This window comes from Ictidomys tridecemlineatus, chromosome 1, assembly GCF_052094955.1.
Source record: "Ictidomys tridecemlineatus isolate mIctTri1 chromosome 1, mIctTri1.hap1, whole genome shotgun sequence".
Taxonomy (NCBI): domain Eukaryota; kingdom Metazoa; phylum Chordata; class Mammalia; order Rodentia; family Sciuridae; genus Ictidomys; species Ictidomys tridecemlineatus.
Genome location: NC_135477.1, coordinates 73,047,593 through 73,070,748, shown reverse-complemented (window position 1 = coordinate 73,070,748; position 23,156 = coordinate 73,047,593). Strand labels below are relative to the sequence as shown.

Below are 23,156 nucleotides of genomic sequence, written 5' to 3'. Positions count from 1 at the left end.
GTGTGTTTAGTTTACATTAATACATAGTTGATTTTGATATTGATTTCTTGAGGTTATTAGTATTCTGTGATTTCTTAAACATAAATACAATATAAAAAGACCCTTAAGGATCTGTTGGAAGAGAATAAAGTAATATTACTAAAGAGTCTTTAAGTTATCCTTAGACTCAGTAGTAATATTAGTTTTGTAAATTTCTTCTAAAAAAACAGCATTGTACAGATGTTTATTCTTACTTTACATAAAAGAGAAAAACCTGGGACTAATTGCTTAAAAATAGGCTCGTGACTACAGAGTTAAATCACAGCCTACCAATCCAACCAATTTTATTTAATTATGAAGATTTTTTAAGAAGTATGAAAAGCATTTATAATATAAAGTTAAATGAAAGAGGTAAAATGCAAAATTATAGGTTAACTTTTGTGTATATTTATATAAAACCAAATTTCTTGTGGAAAGACCTATAAAAAATGAAAACAACTGTTTTTGTTTTTAAATATTTATAATTTTTTAATTATAGCTGGATACAGTATCTTTATTTTATATTTACGTGGTGCTGAGGATTGAACCCAAGGCCTTACGCATGTTAGGCGAGCGCTCTACCTCTGAGCTACAACTCCAGTCCCTGAAAACAACTGTTTGAAAGATAGTATTATGGATAACGATTTTGTCTTTGAAATAGTTGTAACATTAGTACATTGTTTTTGCTATTTTAAAATGTAATATAAAATGAAAGTCTGTAGATCTGTTTTCTCGTGTGTAAAACTGAAAATTAGTTATCTTGTGATGTTCTGACTCTATATGTTGAGAAACTTAAGGGAAAACTCACTGGAGATGACACATTTTGAACTAATATTCCTAAAAAAGTAAAGTGACACATATTTTAAGAAAAGATTATAAAAAGATCAGGTGTTGAACTTAAAGTATCAGCAGCCAAGTACTCAATGGTTTTATTATAAAGGTTTTATTTAACAATAACTCCATTCTAAATTTGGATAATAATAAATCAATTAAAAAAATCAAGAGGCAGGGGTTGTGGCTCAGTGGTAGAGCACTTGCCTAGCACATGTGAAGCACTGGGTTCGATCCTTAGCACCACAAAATAAAATAAAGATATTGTGTCTAACTACAACTAAAAACCGAATATAAGAAAACAATTAAAAGTAGAATAACAGTGGCAATCCACTTTGTTCAATTCCTATTTTGGAAGGCTTAATGGAATATATTCATTATGTAATCTTACCTAAAAAACTCTAACATAGCCAAGTACAAATTTTCACAGGTGATTTCCTTCTTCCCTTGCAGGGTTATTTGCCACTTTTACAAGATGGAGTCATAAATTGTTCGAAAGTCAAAGATAATTCTCCCCTAACATGTCACCCAACTGCACTCATAGGATTAAATACAGATTTGCACTATCAGTTAAATGGATTCCTTCCTTTTAAAAACGTACTCTGTTTGCTGGTCATGATGTCACTTCAATAGGACAGGAGGGACCTGGACGGACCAGACCTTTTCCAGAGGCATTAGAGCACTTTGTGGGAATGCCCTTTCAAGTAATGTATAAAAGTAACAAAGAGGCCCTCAGAGCTCAGAGATCCACACTGAATTCTGATGATGAAAACTAGTCTTATGTTTTGTTACTTCATTTAGAAAAAGGTAATTTTTCTATTCTTCTTAACTTTCTCGCTGGCATGCAAAAAGACACGTGTTCACACACGCACACAAACATACATAAGGCATCTCTAAAACTGATTTGATACAGACTTCTGCTTTAAACCCAAGGTTATAAAACATAATGAAATATAAAACATTAAATATTTCCTTCAAGTTGTGTTGCCAGCTGATGTGGAATTCTTGTTACTTACATCAAAATTCATAAATCTATTTCAATAGGCAAATGTAAATTAATAAGGGATGGAATGCTTTAATTTAGAAGGTTCAAAGTTATTTGGATTAGTCTGTTAAATTAATCTTTCAAAAACACTTAACAAGGACTGGGGTTGTAGCTCAGTGGTAGAGTGCTTGCCTCAAACACATGTGGAAGGCCTGGGTTCGATCCTTAGTACCACATTTAAAAAAAAAAATAAAGATATTGTGTCCATCTACAAGTAAAAATAAAATAAAAAACACTTAACAAAATCATTTACTGTTTTCCCCCCCCTTTTTTAGTGAAAGAATTAGAAAACCAATCTTTGATGAAAGAACAAATTTTAGGAGAATATATCAGTGAATGAAAGAATACACATTTTCAATACTTTCCCATGTGTGAGGCCCTGAGCCAGGTGCTCTTTCATATACTGACAAATTCTCTTCATATACTGGCAAATTCTATTACATGCAAGATATTTCTTCATCTCATGGGAATTCAAGAATAGGTTGAGGGGAACCCTCACATTTTCTTGAAAAAGTGTATCAAACAGAAAAGAATATTGAGAAAAGGATTCAATGGATACTTTGTGCATAGTGGAAGTTTATCATCAGAGGACAAGGAGCAACTGAGGCATATGTCTGTATATTATATATTAATCAAAGGCAGAAATATTCTCAACGATTAAAGATTAAACAAGATAAAAAATCTAGAAGATCAGATCTAATTATAGTAATCTCTATATGAGAGGATTTACATTTTTAAAAAGTGATCTGAGGCTGGGCTTGGTATACACACCTGTAATCCCAGCAACTTGGAGACTGAGACAGGAGGATTGTTAATTCAAAGTCAGCCTCTGCAACTAATGCACTAAGCAACTCAGTGGAACCTTGTCTCTAAATAAAATACAAAATAGAGTTGAGGATGTAGCTCAGGGTTGAGTGCCCCCGAGTCCAATTCCCAGCATAAAAGAAAAAAGGGGCTGGGGATGTGGCACAAGTGGTAAGGCGCTCGCCAGGCATGCGCAGGGCGCTGGGTTCGATCCTTAGCACCACATACAAATAAAGATATTGTGTCCACCGAAAACTAAAAAATAAATTAAAAAAAAAATCTTAGTACTAGGGATATAGCTCAATGATAATGCATTTGCCTAAGCAAATGTTAGGCCCTAGGTTCAATCCCCAGAACTGCCAAAAAGAAAAAAAAAAAAAACAGAAAAAAAATTATCTAAAGTCAGGGGAACCCAATTTAAGCCCTGGTGTGGTCACTACCCAGCTTTTGGGACCTTAGGCAAGCTACTCAACTTCCTGAGGCTTACTCTACTGTCTCAAAATTGGCAATAAAAACAGTATCTCTGCCTCCTGGGGTAGTGAGGATTAAATCAGACAATGCATGCCTGGCAGGCAGTGGCACATTAATAGACCCAGTTACTTGGAGGCTAAGGTAGGAGAATCTCGAGCCCAGGCCAGCAACCGAATGAGACTCCATCTTAAAAAACACAGCAAAACAAAAACACAGACAATGCATTTAAAATGCTAAGTGGAGTCCCTAGCACACAGTAAGCAATTATTTTATTGATTTTACTATTTTTACCAATATAGTTTGAAAAAGTTTCTGCTTAAATTTGACTGAAAGAATTTTTTATGAGTTAAAAATTAGACTCAACTGCATATTGACAGAAATAATGGCAGGCAAATTCAGAATGGCATACATTAAAAATCAACCCATCTCCATCATATCCTTCAACTGCTCTGCATTTTACAATGGACTTAAGCTTTATTTAACACTTGGAAATATTTAAAAGTTTATTTAACACTTGGGAATATTTGAGAAGTTAACAATTTGTAATATTTTGAGTGCTTTGAGATAATGTACTTCTATAGTTTCTAAAACTTTTGTGATTAAAAAAAAGCCATATTAGCATTGCCCGAATTCTAGAGAACAGAATCAGCACTATTGCATGATGGAATTTATTGTAGCTAACAGTTGTGACAATCTGAACTAACAACAGATATGACTCATTTTACATTTCTGTAATACAACAGAAAGAAGAAAATGATTATACTAGACAGCACTAAGCATAACAGACCATTGCAGTTTCCAGTAAAAATATGTCAAATTACCAAATCAACAAACAACTTTTATTTGAACCTTATCAACAATAATAATAAATGGTTTATCTGTTCTAATCCTGATAGGATACTATGTAAAGAAATGTCATTGGGAAGATCTGAAAAAAATTTTTTTTCAGGGCTCATTCATTTCTATATGGTTTTACAATAATGTTCCAAAGCAGCTAAAAGTACTTAATAAGATAAATGCATGTGTGGAGTTTAACATCAAGCAACAGTGTAGTGGGCAACCTTATCTAGTAATCAAACAATTACAAAATGGAAAGTACATCTTGTACAAGCTGACAAAGCCATTAAATCAGGAAAGCTGTGGGCATTTTGACACTGTAAAAAACTACCAGAAAGCATTAATTTCAGCATTAATAAAATGGCAGTAAATAGATGACAGTTACCAGATGAACTAAGAAATAAGGTTACTGGCCTTGTTAAGCTCACGTCTCATTTTCTCAGGCACAAACTGATCGAGGTAGCGTCTGAAGTGAAGTGCATCAATGGCAACTATCTCAGTGCAGCGTCTTTGCCAGTCATCCCTGGGATAGGACAAATAAGGGAAAAAGATGAGGAATAGGTAGAGCCCTTCGGCCTTGCAGAGGTTAGGTGGTCAATACCTTGGTAGTGTATAGTAAAAACAAACAAACTGTGACCACAGGTCTCAGCAAAAGCAGGAGGTCAAGAAACATTTTATATTTAGATTCAAAGGCATACACATTATGCACTGTTGGGTAGTAAGTAGTACAATGAAAAATCAAGAAACCACACACTATGACATATTATATATCATTTACAGTGAGTCTGACACAAAAAGATTTAAGGGCAAACAAAGGGAATTTAGGTCTTTCTTTTCCTTTCATACTGAAGTTCAATCCTTCTTTGTTTTGTGGGATCTGCTCTAAATTACTGGGATGTAATACTATTACATACTGTCCAGGACATAAACCCAAGAAGTCAAGTGTTACTACTGTGCTCAATTGCTGACTGCAAGAAACTATTTTTTGAAAGACAGGACATCAAAGTAGACAATAACAAGTCACTTGTGGAAGTAGAAAGGACTAGTTGAGATGATAATTTTAGGAATGTGTGAAATTCCAAATATCTCACCTCTTTAAAAACTTGCATAATTGGTATGCCGACCAATTTTTCATTTTGAAGAACAATGAAGCCTTCATGTTAGTTTGGAAATAATTACCAGGAATTAATAAATAAATATTCACAAAGATAACTGTTTGTTACACCATATACTTTAAACAAAATAAGAATACAGAGGCTGGACTTGAATGTTTGTGGCACAGGTATGACTACATGGACCAGAGCTGATTGTTTCTCATTTAAAAACAAACAAACAAATCCCACAAGCTTTCAGGAAGCATTTCTGCAAAAAATTATACCTGATAAACTACACAATTTGATGGAAAAGCAAAGATGTCAAAATGTGAATAAATTCTAATAAGAAATAGGAAACAACAGCAGCAAAGTTCACTGCAGTACCTGCTATCAACTGGCTTTGTGGCATTAGACAAACTGTCCCAACACAGGTGTCCTCCATTTACCTAATCTCCACAGAGAAATTAAGGATAACTAAATAAGACGCTCTAATTAGAGCCACTCCTAATTAAGTTTGGATTTGGAAGTTAACCGCTCCCAATTGGCAGCTTGTAGAACTGTAGAAAACTCTGTCTTCCTTGTACTTATTTTCGACTTCTGGTTTTTCATTTTCTCTGGTCTCCCTTTGTATACAGAAATGGTTATACTGTTTTAACTCCAACAAAACTGTAACACTGAATTTAAAAAGAAAAGTTCAACTGCCTGAATAATAATACAAGAGATACAGAGTGCACTAGAGTCACTCCACGCTCCTTCACTTTCAGTCATATAATACTCAAGTCAGAAACAGACTCACCTTTCACTCCCATCTTCATGGCTCCGGGCCCAACGATATGTTTCAGCATAGCCAGTGTATTCACTGTACTGTTCAGTACCTGAAACAAATAATTTGTTACTATTTACTTGATACTCAATGGTGAAAACATTTCATCTAAAATCAGCAACAAGGCAAGGAATACCATTCTCATCACTTATATTCAGCACTGTGCTTGAGGGGTCCCCCAGCCAGTGCAATAAAGCAAGAGAAGAAATAAAAGGCATAAAAAATATTAAAAACAAAAACAAGAGTGTAGCTCAATGGTAGAACACAAGCTTATCATGCACAAGGTCCTGGGTTAAATACTTAGCACCAAAGGAAAAACAGTTAAAATGTCCCGATTTGCAGATGCAATCCTTGTTTATCCAGCAAATCCTAAGGAATTACTGAAAGAAAGAGTGTGTAGAGGGGAATTATAACAAGAAAAGCTCATAAGCAAACTTAGTAAGGTCAATGGTATGTCTATATATGTAGCAATAAACAATGGGAAATAAAACTTTTCAAAAATCCATTAAATATAATGTAAAAAAAAATCTAAAAGTAAATACAATGGATGAAGAAGACATAACTGAGAAAAAACAAAGATCTCAATAAAAAGAGAAATATACAAGGCTCTTGGGATAGAAGACTCAATATTGTTACAACGTTAATTTTCGATTTATAGATTCACCTCAATCCTAATGATAAATCTCAAAAGACTTTTTCTTTTTAAAAGTAGTAAATGATGGGGCTGGGGTTGTGGCTCAGTGGTAGAGTATTCGCCTAGCATGCATGAGGCACTGGGTTTGATTCTCAGAACCACATAAATGTAAAATAAAGATATTGTGTCCACCTAAACTAAAAAATAAATATTTTTTTTAAAAAAAGTAGTAAATGAGAAGAAATGTAGGTCTATTCTAAAACTTATATAGAAAAGACAAACAATCCATACAGAAAAGGGTAGTTTTCCCAACAAATATTACCAGAATAAATAGACATTCAAAGAAAACAAAATAAACTTCAACTGCTACCTTACACTGTGAATGAAAACAATTTTGAGATGACTCACAGAAATAAAAATAAAATTATAAAACTTCTAGAAGAAAACACAGAAGAAGAGTTTCATTATATTGGGGATAGATAAATATTTCTTAGACTGGATAAAGAAAGCAATGACTATAAAATTTACCCAAAGCAATAATAACAACAAAATCCCCCAAAGCTAGCTCTCCTCTCTACCCCAAAAAACATCAACAAAAACTATAATAGAGCAAAGTTACATACTTCCGGCCTTACAAAGACCAATAAGAAAATATGTAGGCAGGACAGCAGGAAAAATATTCATAAAACTAGCATCTGTCAAAGAACTTATATTTACAATACCTGAAGAACTCTCATGAATTAATAACAAAAACAATACAATTTAGAAAACTGGACAGAAGATTTGAACTATATCCTAATAACAACCATATGAAACACTGCAACATTATTCCAGTATAACATTAAAACCACTATAAACTGAAAAGAATGACTAAAAAAAAAAAAAAAAAAAAAAAAAAAGACTGACAACACTAAACATTGGCAAGGATGTACAACAAGTAGAAATTTCATGCACTGCTGGAAGAATGTAAAATGGCACAATGATTTTGGAAAACAGACAATTTCTTACAAAATTAAATATGCATCCACCCTTGGACCTATAAATTACATTTTTAGGTATTCAGCCAATAGAAATTAAAAATATATGCTAACAAAAACTGAAGAGAACACTCTTAGAGGGTTAATTCACAATAATCTTCTATCAGTCAGGGTTCAACCAGAGATACAGAACTAGTAGGAGATATATACAAAGAGATTTATTAAAGGAGTTGGTTTAAAAAACTGTGGGAGCTGACTAGGCAGGCTGGTACTCAGAAATGAACTACTATCCACAATAAGAATTTCTTTTTGGGGGTTGGGGGGAAGCCTTAGCTCTGCTCTTTAGGCCTTTGAACTGATTGAAATTGGTTTGCCCAGATTTTTGCAAATAATCTCCCTTTTAAAATATTAACTACTTGTGGACTTTAATCACATCTACAAAATATCTTAACAGCAATACCTAGGTTAGCATTTGAATATATGGGGACCGGAGTCTATCTAATCTGACATATAAAAAAGACTATCACAAAAATAAAAGTACAAATAATCTAAATGTTCATCAACAGAAAATTAGCAAAACATGATTTACAAAGGAATTATACTTTTAGTAATAAAAAGGATTAAAACCACTGATGTACTCAAATCCATAGATGAATCTCACATAACATTTTATGCAGAAGGGGGAAAAAGCAAGGTAGATGTGTGTGTATGTGTGTGTGTGTGTGTGTGTGTGTGTATGTGTATATATACATATATATACATACATATACATATATATACAAATATATACATATATATATATGAAGTTCTAAAAAAGACAAAACTAATTCATGAAAAAAATAAAAATTGTGTTTGTTTCTGGTCTTAGCATGGGGATTGATCAGAAAAGGGCTCAAGGAAATTGTCTGACAGGATGGATTTGTTATTCTGTTTTGATAGGGGTGTGGGATAAAAGGGAAATATTTATTTGCCAACTTACCACAATATACACTTAACATTACATATTTCACTATATGTAAATTTTACTTAAAAAGAGAGAGAAAACCAGAAAATAATTATAAACCAATACCAAACTCCACTAAGGTTTGCTTTTTACAGTGGCATGGTTTAGTAGTTCTAAAATCACCTAAATGAATAAGCAAAATATAATTAGGAAAAACACTGGGCAAATTCAAAATGAGGGACATTCTATAAAATAATTGGCTTATAGGATTTAGAAATATTAAGGTGAACAAACACAAGGAAAGGATGAGAAACTATACCAGAGACTATAAATTATTAATATTTGTGTCTACTTTAGCATTTTATAATGCAAGGATATAAAAGCAGCTGAGTACTTGCCTAATAAACATAATTAATGAACAAAACAGAAAACACTGTATTAACTGAGATTAAAATAATGAGGCCAGGTATACTTAATAGGAATATATTATATAATTGAACCATATATAAAAATTCACATCTAAAAGGATAACATGGCAAAGAATGACAGATTGACATTAGGACACAGAAGAGCTCTTTACTTAATCTTTACTAGCCAGGAGACCTTGGATAACCAAACCTCACTGGACTTCATCATGTGAAATTCAGGGTTATTAATAATTCTTCTTATCTCACAGAGTTGCTTAGAAAAGTCAAATAAGACAAGCTAAAAATTCTTCTAAACCCTAAAGCAGTCAATGTTGATGTCATTAGATTTTAACTTTATAAGGGAACAGAGAAAACAGATATTTGACTCTATTCTCAAGGTGATTAAAAGTGACCTAGTTTACTGAAGTAAAAGGAACCAAAAGAGTCAGAAAGGCTCTGGTTCTATTATGTTTTCCACCTTGGTGTAGACAATTCTCATTTTTCTTTTTCATAAACACACATACACACAAACACACACACTTGCCTAATCTGATCCCTTGACTATTAAAACAAACACCTGTCCTGTCTTTTGAAAAGGAAGCAGTTGAAAAATATAAAATAGCAATTATCATATTTCTACTTCAAAATAGGATAGCTTTCAGTCTTCTTTCTTGAGGGAAACCAGGCTAGATTTATCCTTTTTTTTTTTTTTTTGGTGGTGCTGGGGATTAAACCCAGGTCCTTGTACGTGTGAGGGAAGCAATCTACCAACTGAGCTATATCCTAGCCCTAGATTTATCTTCTTTGGGTATGGGAAATTAAAAAAAAAAAAAAAAGATATATACAAATGCTTTTGCTTTAAACAAATTAAATCCTGGGTGTCTACACTCACAATTTTCAAAATTGTATTGGCTGTTTGTTTTGAAAACTGGATCCCATTAATGTGTTTTAAATTCAAATTTATTAATAAATTGATAAAAACATAAAGGTAAGCATTTAGTGATAATATAATAGCAAACAAGATATAATGAATAACCTTTATGATAGCTCTCTCTAGGGATAGCCTGTAGAACTTCACAGTTAAGGAAGACCTTTACTTAAGGAAAAATCTAGAAGAAACCCATTAAAAACCTCATTAAGAGTTCACGACAGCTTTGTGTTTTTAGATTTAGTAAGAAACATTGTTATTTTCTCTTCCTAGGAATAAAAGTTGGTAATGAATAGAAAAAAATATTTGAAGATTAAAAATTTCTACTATGGCAGGTGTGGTGGTGCATGCCTGTAATCCCAGCAGCTCAGGAGGCTGAGGCCAGATGATTGGGAATTCAAACCCATAGCCAGCTCTGGCAAGTGACTTAGTAACTCAGTTAGACCCTGTCTTTAAATAAAATACAAAATAGGGCTGGGGTGTGGCTCAGTGTTTGAATGTCCCTGAGTTCAATCCCTGGTACCTGCCTCCCCCACCCCAAATCTACTTATCAATGAGTTTGTGCCTCAGAAAGATTCATATGAAAGCCATATACTCACCTTTCATCAGCATCACTCACACAGTGGTAATCATACAGTAAATAGAACGGTCTTGCCTTTAGAATGATTAATAAAAATCAAAGAGGAACACCAAAGAAATGTTTGATTTCCAAACATTTCTGAAAAACTCCAACTGAATTTGGATCTTTCCCCAAAGAACTGGTGTCATTTAGCAAAGGGTTATTTCTATAGTGACAGGTGTCCCTAGCACTGCACCTCTATAAAGAGATGGCACTAATATTATAAGCAAGAGTGTCTACATACAGTCATTTCTGTCAGTTCTGCTGATACTCAGAAAAGACATAAGGAACTGCAATGTCTGGGATAATTTGATTAACTGAAGGGTAGATTTTATGTTAAATATACTATTCCTCTGCTCAGAAAGTTTCATGTATAGGCATGCATCTGCTTTGTGTGCTCACCAAACAGAAACACAATAACAAAAACCCCTTAGAGTCCTTTAGTATTGAGCTATTTGTTGGATATTGTAGAGAAACACATGACAGAGGGGAAGATAAGAAAAGGTAAGACTGGAGTTTTAATTCTTTCCCTTTATCTATACTTACCAAAAGGTTTTAACTTATGGCTGCCCAGTGAGGATCACTGTGGGGGGGGGGGGCTGGGAATAACACTGTATAAAAGTATAGAAGGATAACACCGTATAAAAGTATTTGCCTGTTTGCATGACCTGTTTCATATTCATTTAAAAGTCTGATGGTAACCAGATGTCCCACAATGATGATAAATTTAATTTATTTCCAATTTCTCAAACTCTTCTACAGATTCAGGCAGCATACTCATAGTCATTAGCTCACTGAGCCTGGATGCATGATTGAAGGAATGGAATTGATCTGGCAGATAGATGCAGTGCATGGTTAAGAGTCTCCTAAGAAGGGAGATGGCAGAAATCCAGACATCAAATAGATGATGAAATGGCCATTTCCATTAAGGGAACATCACATCACAGATATTAATTAGGAGGCACTATAATAAAGTTAAGTGAAAGTGGGAAAAAAACACTGAGTTAAAAGTCACCCCAAATGTCCTTAGCTTGACTTAATTACAGATCTGAAGGTGAACCATGGATCTGCAATTTTCTATCCATTTTACAAACATAATTTAAAGACTAGAGTTAACTTCCAAGTGATCTGGGGATAAATGATCTTTAAAAATAAACTTTCTTTAAAAAAAATTCCCAGGGAATTTTTCCATTTATTTATAGTTACATTAAAGGCAGATGACAAGGGACTCCTACTACTGTAAATGAAATGAAGCAAATGAAACAAATTAGTTCTGAATATAATTCCCAAGATTTTATTTCTTTTTAATTTTTTTGTAGTTGTAAATGGACAAATGCCTTTAATTGTTTATTTTTATGTGGTGCTGAGGCTTGAACTCTATGTCTCACACATACTACTAGGCAAGAGCTCTGCCACCAAGCTACAGCACTAACCCCCAAGATTTTATTTCAAAGATGTAAATTCATCTTAAAAACTGATGGGATATTTTGTTCTAGGTCTTCAGTTCAAATCCAGTTTAACTGCTAAAAATTTAAGACCTTTTAAAAGTATTATTTGATATACCTAAATGATGACAGTCACATTCCTGACCTTCAGAGATCCCTGAGTACAGGGTAACAGGAAAGACAGTGGAATGAATCTAACATAACTTTCCTATGTATATATGTGAATACATCTCAGTGAATTTCAACACTGTGTGTACCCACAAGATTGGGGTCCCAATTAGAAGAAAATACATTCCAAGTTTGTGTAATATATAGAGTCTACTGCCATGTATAACTAAAACAAACAAACAATAAAGAAATATGGATAAGCCAAAATTTCTTAAAATTTGAAAAACTGGGATAAATACCCTTTTAAAGAACACAACCCACTGGATTTTACAAAGCTATGCACCCACATCACTTTCCAATTAAAAATATTTTCATCTTCCCTCAAAGAAATTTCTTTAACAATTATTCCTTATTTCCATTTCTCTTTAACCACTGCAACCACTTATCCATTTTCTATCTCTATCAAGTTACCTATTCAGGACATTTAATATAACTGGAATCATACAATATGTGGCTTTTTGTGTCTGACTTCTTTTATTTAGCAAGTTTTCAAGATTCATCTATTATATAATAAACAATGTTTTATATCTATACAAAGGATATTACTCAGCCATAAGAAAGAATAAAATCAATTTGCATTTTAAAAAAAAGAATATAGGGCAAATACTCAAAGTACTTAGTTGCCCAATAATGGATTTATACCAATTTTTTTTTTCATTTTTTTGTTTTGTAATCTTTTGCACTCTCACTTCCCACAGTATTTCCCACAACTGTACCCTTTCTAAGTGCTTATGTAAAAACTAACACAGCCAGCCAGATGACCAATATGTGAGTTGAGGCAATGCTGAGAACAAAAGTGGTCTGTGTCTATCTCTGTCTCTCCATTTCAATACAATTTGGATCACTAATTCAAGAATTGTGAATGAAATACTTCAAGTTACAAGTCATTAGCTTTGTATGGCTAACTACGGTTCCATCCAAGAAGAAATTCTTTGCCAACATTCCAATCCTAATTTCCTACATAAACTCAGGTAATTAACAACTTTTATTTTCTTAAAGTTACTTACCTCAGCAAAATGGCAGAATTACAAGGATAAGAATTAACACAGAATTTTAAATGAAGCAAAATAACTCATTTAAAGCCCCTTTACCAAAGAATGTCCACAAAAGGTATGGAGACATCAGCAAAAAGGATGAAGTAAAAACCTTGAAAATTCTCCCCTCCCAAAAATCAATGAGAACACTGAGAGGATCACAACAAAAATCAAAAGTGGAAATAAACTAAAGCCTTAAGTAATCCAGGCAGTGTTTATTCAAGGAAAATTGGTGGAATCTTGGTTAAAAACAGCAAGCTTAATGGTGTTTTAATTTGCCTTATTTTCCATTTCACTCTCCCAAGCTCTGTGGTAGCCTTAAAACCCAACTGTCCCTAAGCATAGTGAAAACTAGCAGCCTGGCAGCCACAAGAAGAGGCAGAAGAGTGACAAACATCCTTCAATTCTCCTTTCTCAGAGAACTGTCATTATTACATTTGTCTGGTGTTTCTCTCAAAGACCTCACTTCGAAGGCTCTTTATTTACTGGACTTAGCCGTCCCAGTGTGAAAAGACTAATTCCCAAAGGTTAAATGAAAATAAACACAGGCAACTACTTAAAATTGAAGCTGCCTGAGGTGGTGATAGTCAGTTAGGGCAAATAATAGGCTAACCAAAAAGCTTCAAAGAAAAGGCCTAGGAATAAGATGTCCACAAGGGGCTTAAGAAAAGTTCTAACATATTCCTGGGAGTCTGGAAGACCACATGTAAGCCCACAACCATGTAAATGCTCAGGCCCTCAGCTCTCTCCCCTCTTGCCTAATCTTATGGCTCTGTGTAAAAAGGAAGTGAAGAATAAGGCAGAGTCAATAACTGTAGATGGGAGTGTTAAAAGGTGAGTCCCCACATGTACAAAGATCATTTCAGCACAGACTGTGTGACTTACTGGCTCCAAGCATTTAAGGAAATCTGCATTAGAATTAGATGACCAATAATCTAATTGAGTAGAGACAAGAAAGAATACAGACTTTACAGCATTTGTTTAGGAAAGTTACTAAACAAACAACAGATAGCAACACTGAACTCTGATGAAGGAAAATCTCATTTGCGGGTTGCCACATTATATTATTCAAAATGTCCAGTTCTCAACAACAACAAAAAAGTAAGACATGGAAAGAAATGAGGTAATATAATCAATACCCAGGGGGAAAAGCAGTCAACAGTAACTGATGTTGGATTTACTAAACAAACACTTTAAATCAGTTATTTATGGAATGATATAATTAAAAAACTTCCGCACAGCAAAAACAATTAGGAATATGAACACAGAACCTACAGAATGGGAGAAAATCTTTGCTAGTTACTTTTCTGACAGAGGATTAATATCTAGGAGATATAAGGAACTCAAAAAACTTAAAATCAAAAAAATCAAATAACCCAATTAATAAATAGACAAATGAATTGAACAGACACTTCTCAAAAAGAAATACAAATGGCCAACAAATATATGAAAAAATGTTCAACATTATTAGCAATTACGGAAATGCACACCAAAACTATACTGAGATTTCATCTCACACCAATCTGAATGACAGTTATCAAGAATACAAATAATAATAAATGCTGGAGAGGTTGTGGAGAAAAAGGAACACTTTTACACTGTTGGTAGGATTATAAATTAGCACAACCACTATGGAAGTCAGTATGGAGATTCCTCAAAAGACTAGGCATGGAACCACCATGACTCAGCTATACCACACCCCAGTATTTATCCTAAAGAATTAAAGGCATCATAGTATAATGATATATGCATACCCATGGTTACAGCAGCAAAATTCACAATAGCCAAACTATGGAACCAATCTAGATATCCATCAATAGATGAATGAATAAAGAAAATGTGTTGTATATACACAATGGAGTTTTATTCAGACAGAAAGAAAAATGAAATTATGTCATTTGTAGGAAAATGGTGGAACTAGACAGCATTAAGTGAAATAAGTCAAACTCAGAAGCTCCAGGGTCATATGTAGAAATTAGAGAAGAAAAGGAAAAAGAAAGGTGCTGGGGAGTATCCCATGGAAAACAAAGGGAGATTATCTGGTAGAGGAAAGGGACCAGTGGGGTGGGAGAAGGGGAAAGTGCTGGGGAGTAACATTGGCCAGATTTATATTGTTATATTGTGTGCATATACACATATGTAACAGCAAATCTCATCATTATGTAACAATACAATGTACCAATGAAAAATGTGGAAAGAGAAAAAAATTAGTTATTTTAAATATGTTGGAAGAACTAAAAAAAACTGGCTAAGTAACAAAAGTGTAAAGATAACTCTCAAATAGAAATATTAATAAAAAGACAGATATTATAAAAAAATCAAATAGAAATTCTGGAATTAAAAAATACAATAACTAAAAATTCATTAGAGGGATTCAAAAGTAGATTACAGCAGGTAAAAGAAAGAATCCATGAATCTGAAGATATGTCATTTGAGACTATCCATTCTAAGCGCCAAAAAAAAAAAAAAAAAAAAAAAAAAGAAGAAAAATGAGCATAGCTTTAGAAACTTATGGGACACCATCAATGTACTAACATAAATAAATAATGGCCAAAAATTTAACAAATCTGATGACAAACATTAAACTCGAAAGCTCAATGAACTCCAAGGAAGATAAAGTTTAAGTCCATACTTAGATAAATCATAATCAAACTGCTGGAAGGCAAAAAAGAAAAGGTGGAGAATAAAATATATATTCAAGATATTTTAGGAAAATGAGACTATAACAATTTCAAAAAGGAAGTATAAGTAATGTATAAAAATACTGGGACTAATACCCATCAGAAGCCTCAAATCTTCACAACAGATATTCACAGGTAGGGAGGATTTACCCCATTTCCAGAATTCCCCAAAACTAACCTGTGATAATAAGACATTCATTGTGATCCAGCACCTCAGTGAAGAGCCGTGAAACAATCAATTCAGGATTGATTAAAAAGCGGATTTCTTCTTGCACAAGTCCTGCACTGGTTACTCCACCTCCAACAAAACGATTTGCAAAATCCACCTGTTTAGGAAAATGTGGCATGTTAAATAATGATCTAAAATACCAGAATTATGATAAAGAAGCACATGCCAAAAAGTTCTAATCTTTTTATTTCCCATGAAAATCAGACCTCAAACGACTAATGTTCCCAAGGAGTCTGAGTTATACTTGTATACACTCGTAGTTATATTTGTGCCTTACTTTTCCCATTTCATTGAAGTTAATATGTCTGCATGTTTCTTTGAATTCCAAAAGTGCAAAAAGGACCTCAGAAAAATTGTTTATGGGCGAAATATTATCTAGGAACTCTTATTTAATAAACCTTATTTGGGCTCCCCTGGTCATAAGTCAAGGGAGGTCTTCTGCTTGAAAGGTTTTAACATTATTTTCCTACATCCATACTTAACCTCATTTTATATATTTCATATGACTTTAATACAGCAATCAAACACTTGTCCTAAAGAACTGAAGAGTTTAGTAGTTGACTATTTTGGGATAATACCTTTCTTAATAATATTATATCTTTCTCTTCTGTGGAAGAATAAAAGGTATGGAATTTTTGTCCTAAATCACCAAATACATGAACATTACCAACTTATTTTTTGGGTACCAGGAATTGAACTCAGGAGGACTAGACAACTAAGTCACATCCTCATCCCTATTTTGTATTTTGTTTAGGGACACAGGGTCTCACTGAGTTGCTTAGTGCCTCACTTTTGTGAGGCTGGCTTTGAACTCTTGATCCTCCTGCCTCACTCAGCCTCCCCAGCTGCTGGGATTACACGCATGTGTCACCACGCCTAGCCACCAAATATTTTTAAAAAATATACCTAAGAAAGAAAGAAACCTGGTATAAGAACAAAAATTCAACTAAATTAATATTTCCAATGTAGTCTGAAACCCATAGCTTTTTTTTTTTTTTCTTTTCTTCAGTGCTAACTATTGAACCCAGGGTCTTGCAAATGATAGGCAAGTGCCACCACTAATCTATTCCCCCAGTCCTACATAAGATTTAGGTAAAAGTATTATGAGATCTACTGATGAAGAAGAGCTACACAATTCTTGTGAGAATGCACTCAAGCTGCCAATGTTAATTCAGTTTATGTAAGAAATGGTGTCCATCTTAGCCTTAGGTTATTGTTAAGAGTTAGATTATACAGATACATATAATTTCTGTACATACATATTCACACACACAAGTAAAACAGAATTTACTAAATACTGTAAGAGAGGGTAATATGCTTTCCAACCACTGTACATTATAAGATTTCTTCAAACTTGTTTGTATTCTCTGAGGTAACTGATACTAAATGATAACCTAAAGCTAATTTTATAATAGAGTAGAACAAGAATTATGAATCAGGTCAGGTGTACTGGTACAAGCCTCTAATGTCAGTTAATCAGGAGGTGAGATAGGAGAATCAAAAGTTCAAAGCCCCCCAAGGTAATATACCAAGACCCTGTCTTATTTAAAAACAAACAAACAACAACAAAAAACCCAATAACTCCTGCCAAAAGAATGTACATCTTTTGCTATGTGAAAGTATATAGAAACTTACAGAAATCAAAATAGTCTTTACTCTTTTGTGTGTGTGTGTGGTCCTGGAGATTAAACTTGAGGGAAATATATCAACAAACTCTTAAAATGAGTTTGAAAATCATATATTTGGTTTTGTATTCTTTTTCTCTTTTTTCCTGGCATTTAGGATTAAACTCAAGGATGCTCTACCATTGAGCTATAACCCTAGTCTTTTTTTGTTTTGAGACAAAATTTCACTGAGTTGCTTAGGCTGGCCTCGGGTTTATAATCCTCCTGCCTTAGCATCCTGCGTCACTGGGAATATAGACAAGCACCACTGCACCTAGCTGGGTTTGTATTTGTAATCAGCACTAAAAAAAAGGGGGCTGGAGGGCAGGGGATGCCCAGTAACTCTTTAGCTTATATAGAAAAACAATTTTTGATGAAAATGTTAATTAGGTTGGTTACTTAGTACTCAGCTCCTGGCCTCATAGGATTTGCAAGTTAGATGGATGGGAGTCAGGAACATAAGCAGAATGATAAAGTGATAATTAAAGAGCATGTTAGTATGTATTTGTTAGTTTTCATATAACAGAATTAACTAAATCTGAGCCTGGGAGGAAGATTAGGAAAGCTTTACAAGAGAACATGGCATTCGATCCAGAGTTAGCTAACATATAGCCTGAGGCAACAGCTATACAAGGGACACAAGGAGAAACCCAAATGTAAACAGCTACATGAGAGGAATTATGGTGGCTTCACTGTAAAATACATCATGTGGATAGTTACAGTTGGTGATAAGTGGTTTGGGGTCTAGGGAATTTTTACTCAATTTTGAAGTTTCTGAGAAAGATTCATATGACAACTGAACCTGTGTCTTAGTATGGTACTTCAGGCTACAGTTTAAAAAATAAACTGGAAAAGTGTAACATTAAAAAAAAAAAAAAAGCAATTAATCAGATGACAAGCATTATGAGAGCAGGGGCAAAGTAAGGGGGGAAGACCCAGCAAAGAAATGAAATTAAATGAAATGAAGTGCATTTGAGAACTGAGTCCATACTGAGTGCCTGCAAGTGTAATTCTACTAGAAATACAAGTGAGAGACCAAGGAGAGTTGAGATCAGTATAACTTAATTTTTACTGGAATAATTTACAGAACAAATAAAATACAAGCTCTATCCAACTTATGTACTATTTGATAATGATCATGAAATACATGCAATGTGAATGCTATTGTTTACTGAATAAAAGGTCAACAATTCATTATTTGCAAGGTGTACACAGAAATAAATGCACAAAACTCAATATGCCTCTAAAAACTGGGGTCTTTAAGAAAATAAAAGTTTCTGCTACTTAAAAAAGTTCTTAATAAAAGGCTCTCTATAACAGGTGATATACCTGATCTAGTACATGAAAACAAGCATATTAGTGTTTCTTTATTTTTAATCACTCATTTTATAAGTTTCTTTACTTTAACGCTACTTTATTCAGATTATTCAGCTTCTGAATTATAACTTGATGAAAAGAGAGAAATGATAACGCTCCTTAGAGAGGTTTTGTTGTTGTTGCCATTCAGTATAATGTAATTTATGTGCTACCCAAGGAGCTTTGAAGCATTGCAATACAATATTCCCTGATCTCCTGGGGAGATATAGCATGGGTTGGGAGAACAATTAATAGTGCTAGAAGCCTTTATGGTATTCTTTTAATCTACTGAGGTCTCATATTTCATCTATAATATATTCCAGGGAAGTGAGGAGAATCTCAGCTTCAAATGTTGTTAAGTAATTCCCTGTTGAATTATACTGTAATAAAAGGTCAGCATTCCTGTGGTGCTGACTAAGAATAACTCTGTTCAGTTCATATGTATTAAGAATACCCCAGTTTACCCAAGACTTTAATGGAGAAAATAATCTCATAAAGAAGGGAATGTGGGGGAAGTAATATTCATTTCAAACAGTTTTTAAGTACATTTTGAAATTATGTTTTTGGGTAGAAGAAAAAATATATGATTGTACATATATTAAAATATTTTTTGGTGGTTTTTGTTTTTGTTTCTACAAATGTTAAATCCAGGACAAACTGTCAATTCAATTTTCCTAAATACTTTTGTTTACAAGTTCAAGTAATTACTAGGAGAAGGTGATCTGAAATAAAACACAATTCACTTCCTTTAAAATTTTAATTACAGATATGTCTAAATAAAAGGCCATTCTAAAAAGAATCTGATTCATCAGTCATTTGGAACATATGTATATCATAACTATGCACAAATCAGTCTAGTTAAATTCAACTGTTTTCTCAATATTGCTTTCTTTATAGCTTCTAACCCAATATAAGCACCAAATAAGGATCTAAGAAGAAAAATCCCCAGTATAAATGATATAATACACAAGCTTCTTTCAGAGAAAACTAAGTTTACAATGCTCTTACAAATGGGATAAAAAACACAAATCACTAATATATTGTCTGTGATTAGTGAATGTTTTGAAAAAAATGCTATAAATCAAAAGCAAAATATATGCTCAGGTTAGGTATTATGAGGTTTTAAAGCTAAATATATGAAGTGTTTTGTTAAGCTCTTTTGCTAAAAATATTTGTTTAACTAATGACAGTTACAAAATAATTACAAAGATTGAAGAATGGACAGAATTACGTGCTCTCTAACAGGAAAAAAAGACATTAGCAAGCATAGCTAGCTCATGTGCTTAAAATTGTTATATATAGGAGAGAAGCTTTTCTTATCAATCAGTTTTAGATGTCTGCCTCCTAGACCTAAGGCTGTTGGTGGCAGAAAAACATCTCAAGCTGGTCATCATTTGGGGCAGGGCAAGAGCCTTCAAAACAAAGAACAAAACTGCCTGTGACAGCTTGTCAAGAACATACCCTAGGAACTTCTCCACTGTCAATCTACAATCAGTGTCTGAACCAAGAGGAACTAATGTTGTCCAGATCTTGGGACTTTCTGTCAAAAGGCTTTTTAAAGAGGCACATGTAAGAAACAGAGAGCATACACTGGCAAATAACAACATTACCAAGGCTGTCAAAGTGATCTGTTTGGTGTTTCTTTCCATTCTGCCATGATGCTTCTCTGGATTAAATCAGTTTAGGAGACAAATAAACAGCCTTTCAAATTTCCTTTTGTCAGAAGCTTGACAAGAAAAAAAGTCTTCAACATGCGCACAAACAACAGAGATTTACCTACCTGTAGCATGCCTTGTCCATTTCCTTCTATGGTACCTTCATAAGTAATATGCAACCGTGTCAGGGGTTTGTCACATCTATAATATAAAAATATATTCCTTTAATTTTTTGTTAATGATAAATAATTCATTACAGACAAATCTGAAAATATAGGTATCTAAAATATTGAAACAATTCCAAATCTCAAAAGCCAGAAATAGATGACTGCTGTCAATATTCCTGGTACTGAATCTCCCAAACTTTTCCTTCTAAAAATCTATAAAGAGGGGTTGGGGGTGTGGCTCAGCGGTACAGTGCTTGCCTAGCACATGCAAGGTCCTGGGTTCAATTTTTAGCATCACATAAAAGTATATAAATAAAATAAAGATATGTATCCAACTACAACTAAAAAATAAATATTAAAAAAATCTACAAAGATACATATTTAAATTAAAATTAGACAAGACATTATTTTGAAACTTGCTTTTCCTCCTTTTAATATCAAAGTTTCTCTTCTGTTAGGTAGCTGAGAAACTTGTTAAGACATAAAAAAATGAAGATCTATGATATTTAACTATTATGCTCAAGTTCACAGTCTAAGAAAAAAATGTAGAAAATTTGGCAATAAATCATATACAATTCTCAATGGGCTCTATTTACATGTGTTCATGAAGGGGTGTCTTGATGAAAATACATGCTATACAAATCCTGATCTGTGACATTTTCATATTAATAGATGAAAGATGAACCTAGGACCTATAAGTCACTCAGAAGACACAATTGTTTTCCTTTCAAAAATGCTATAGTTACTGAGGTGTTGACCTGCCTTATAGTATATTAAAAATCAATTTAAATAAATTAATAGCATTTGGTAATAATATTTTTTCTTTACAAGATTTTTCCCCTTGATTTCTTACTGCATAAAATATATAAATTAGCTGGGTACAGTAGCACATGCCTATAATTTCAGTGATTCAGGAGGCTGAGGAAGAAAGACAGCAAGTTTGAGGCCAGATTCAGCAACTTAGTGAGATCTTCAGCAACTAAATGAGACCCTGTCTCAAAAATAAAAAAGAGTAAGGACGTATTCAGTGATAAAGTACACCTGGGTTCAATCCACAGTTCCCAAAATACATACACACATACATAAAATTATAATAGAATGTAGTAGAGATTAGACCCAAACTCCTTATGTAAGGGTAGCAATAACTTTTTTGAAGGGGAGAATGATTACATTTTAAAAATAATAATTTAAAAGGTTAACTGGGAAGCCCTACTTATTTACTAAGATCGGCTTCCTAATTTTAATGAGTCCAAATATATTTCTAGCAAAACTTCAGGCTGATAGACTGTTAACTTTAACCCAAGAAGGTAATTCAGTAGAAGTTTTACTCTAAGGGCTTCATTTGTATTAACTCATTTAACTCTCAAAATAACCCCATATGATCTCCTTTGGAAATAGAAAACCAAAGCACAGAAAGTTTTTAAATAAACTGCTCAGGCAAGTAAACAATGTAGCAAAGATCTGAACCCAAGTAATACATCTCATTGGTCCAATCAGACCATAATTTTAGAAAAAAGTATACAATCCTTTGTAGACAGTCCATAGGTTTGATTTTTTTTTTAAAACTTCCTTTTCTTGTTCCTACTTTCCTAGCCATTTTATTCAGAGACCACCTGTGAGGATACTACTGAAAACATAAAGAAGCATGGTCCAGAAATCTCTGGAATGTCAGTCAGGACTTCAAAACAGAACTCCGATCAACTGGCAACTATTCTCCATGGCTGAAGTTGTTATCTTTATATTATAGTTCTCATTGTAATTATGAAATTGCTAGAAACTATTTTTATTTGTTTCAAGTATTCTTCAACTTCCCAACAGGTCTCCTATTTTAGTCCCAGCAAAGCTTCTACACTCCTGTCCCAAGAATCAAAGACAAATGATTCTGGCTCTCTGCAATTAATGAAGCCTGGTTAAGTTATTTGCTGATGGGATCAAAGGGCTAACTAATGTTACAGAAACTGGGATTCAGAAAAGCCTTGGACTTTCTGGCACCCATGTAGCTCCTTATTCTTGACAATCAACAATCCTCATCTCTTCTTCATCCTCCCTTCTTAAATGCATATGTGTTTCTGGTTCTATGCAGTCTGGAAGACTAATTTTAATTACATTCTCCAACTCACTTATGAAGCAGCTAAATCAAACAAAGAAAAACAACAAAAAAGAGAGATCAATGAAATATAAATAAGTTAGAAAAAGTACCAAATTAAATTCTGCCTATGAAAGTTAAGGGGATAATCTTTGTTTGAGGGGGCGAGTTAATATATCTCATTCACATGGCAGTCTGCAAGTCTCTGCATTTTGACCTCTCCCTATTTCCAACAATGAT

General features: G+C 33.6%; 1 protein-coding gene across 3 annotated transcripts in view; it reads right to left on the bottom strand.

Annotated features, from left to right (window-relative positions):
* Window positions 1-23,156, bottom strand: part of Parg (poly(ADP-ribose) glycohydrolase) — a 109,712-nt gene that overhangs the window by 22,908 nt on the left and 63,648 nt on the right. For all 3 annotated transcript variants that reach the window (XM_005339057.5, XM_013364663.4, XM_078042427.1), the window contains exons 12-15: window positions 20,789-20,864; window positions 15,938-16,085; window positions 5,897-5,975; window positions 4,421-4,529 (exon numbers count right to left, since the gene is read on the bottom strand). In XM_005339057.5, coding sequence (XP_005339114.2) covers window positions 4,421-4,529; window positions 5,897-5,975; window positions 15,938-16,085; window positions 20,789-20,864 — 412 coding nt within the window. The remainder of the gene's footprint in view (window positions 1-4,420; window positions 4,530-5,896; window positions 5,976-15,937; window positions 16,086-20,788; window positions 20,865-23,156) is intronic.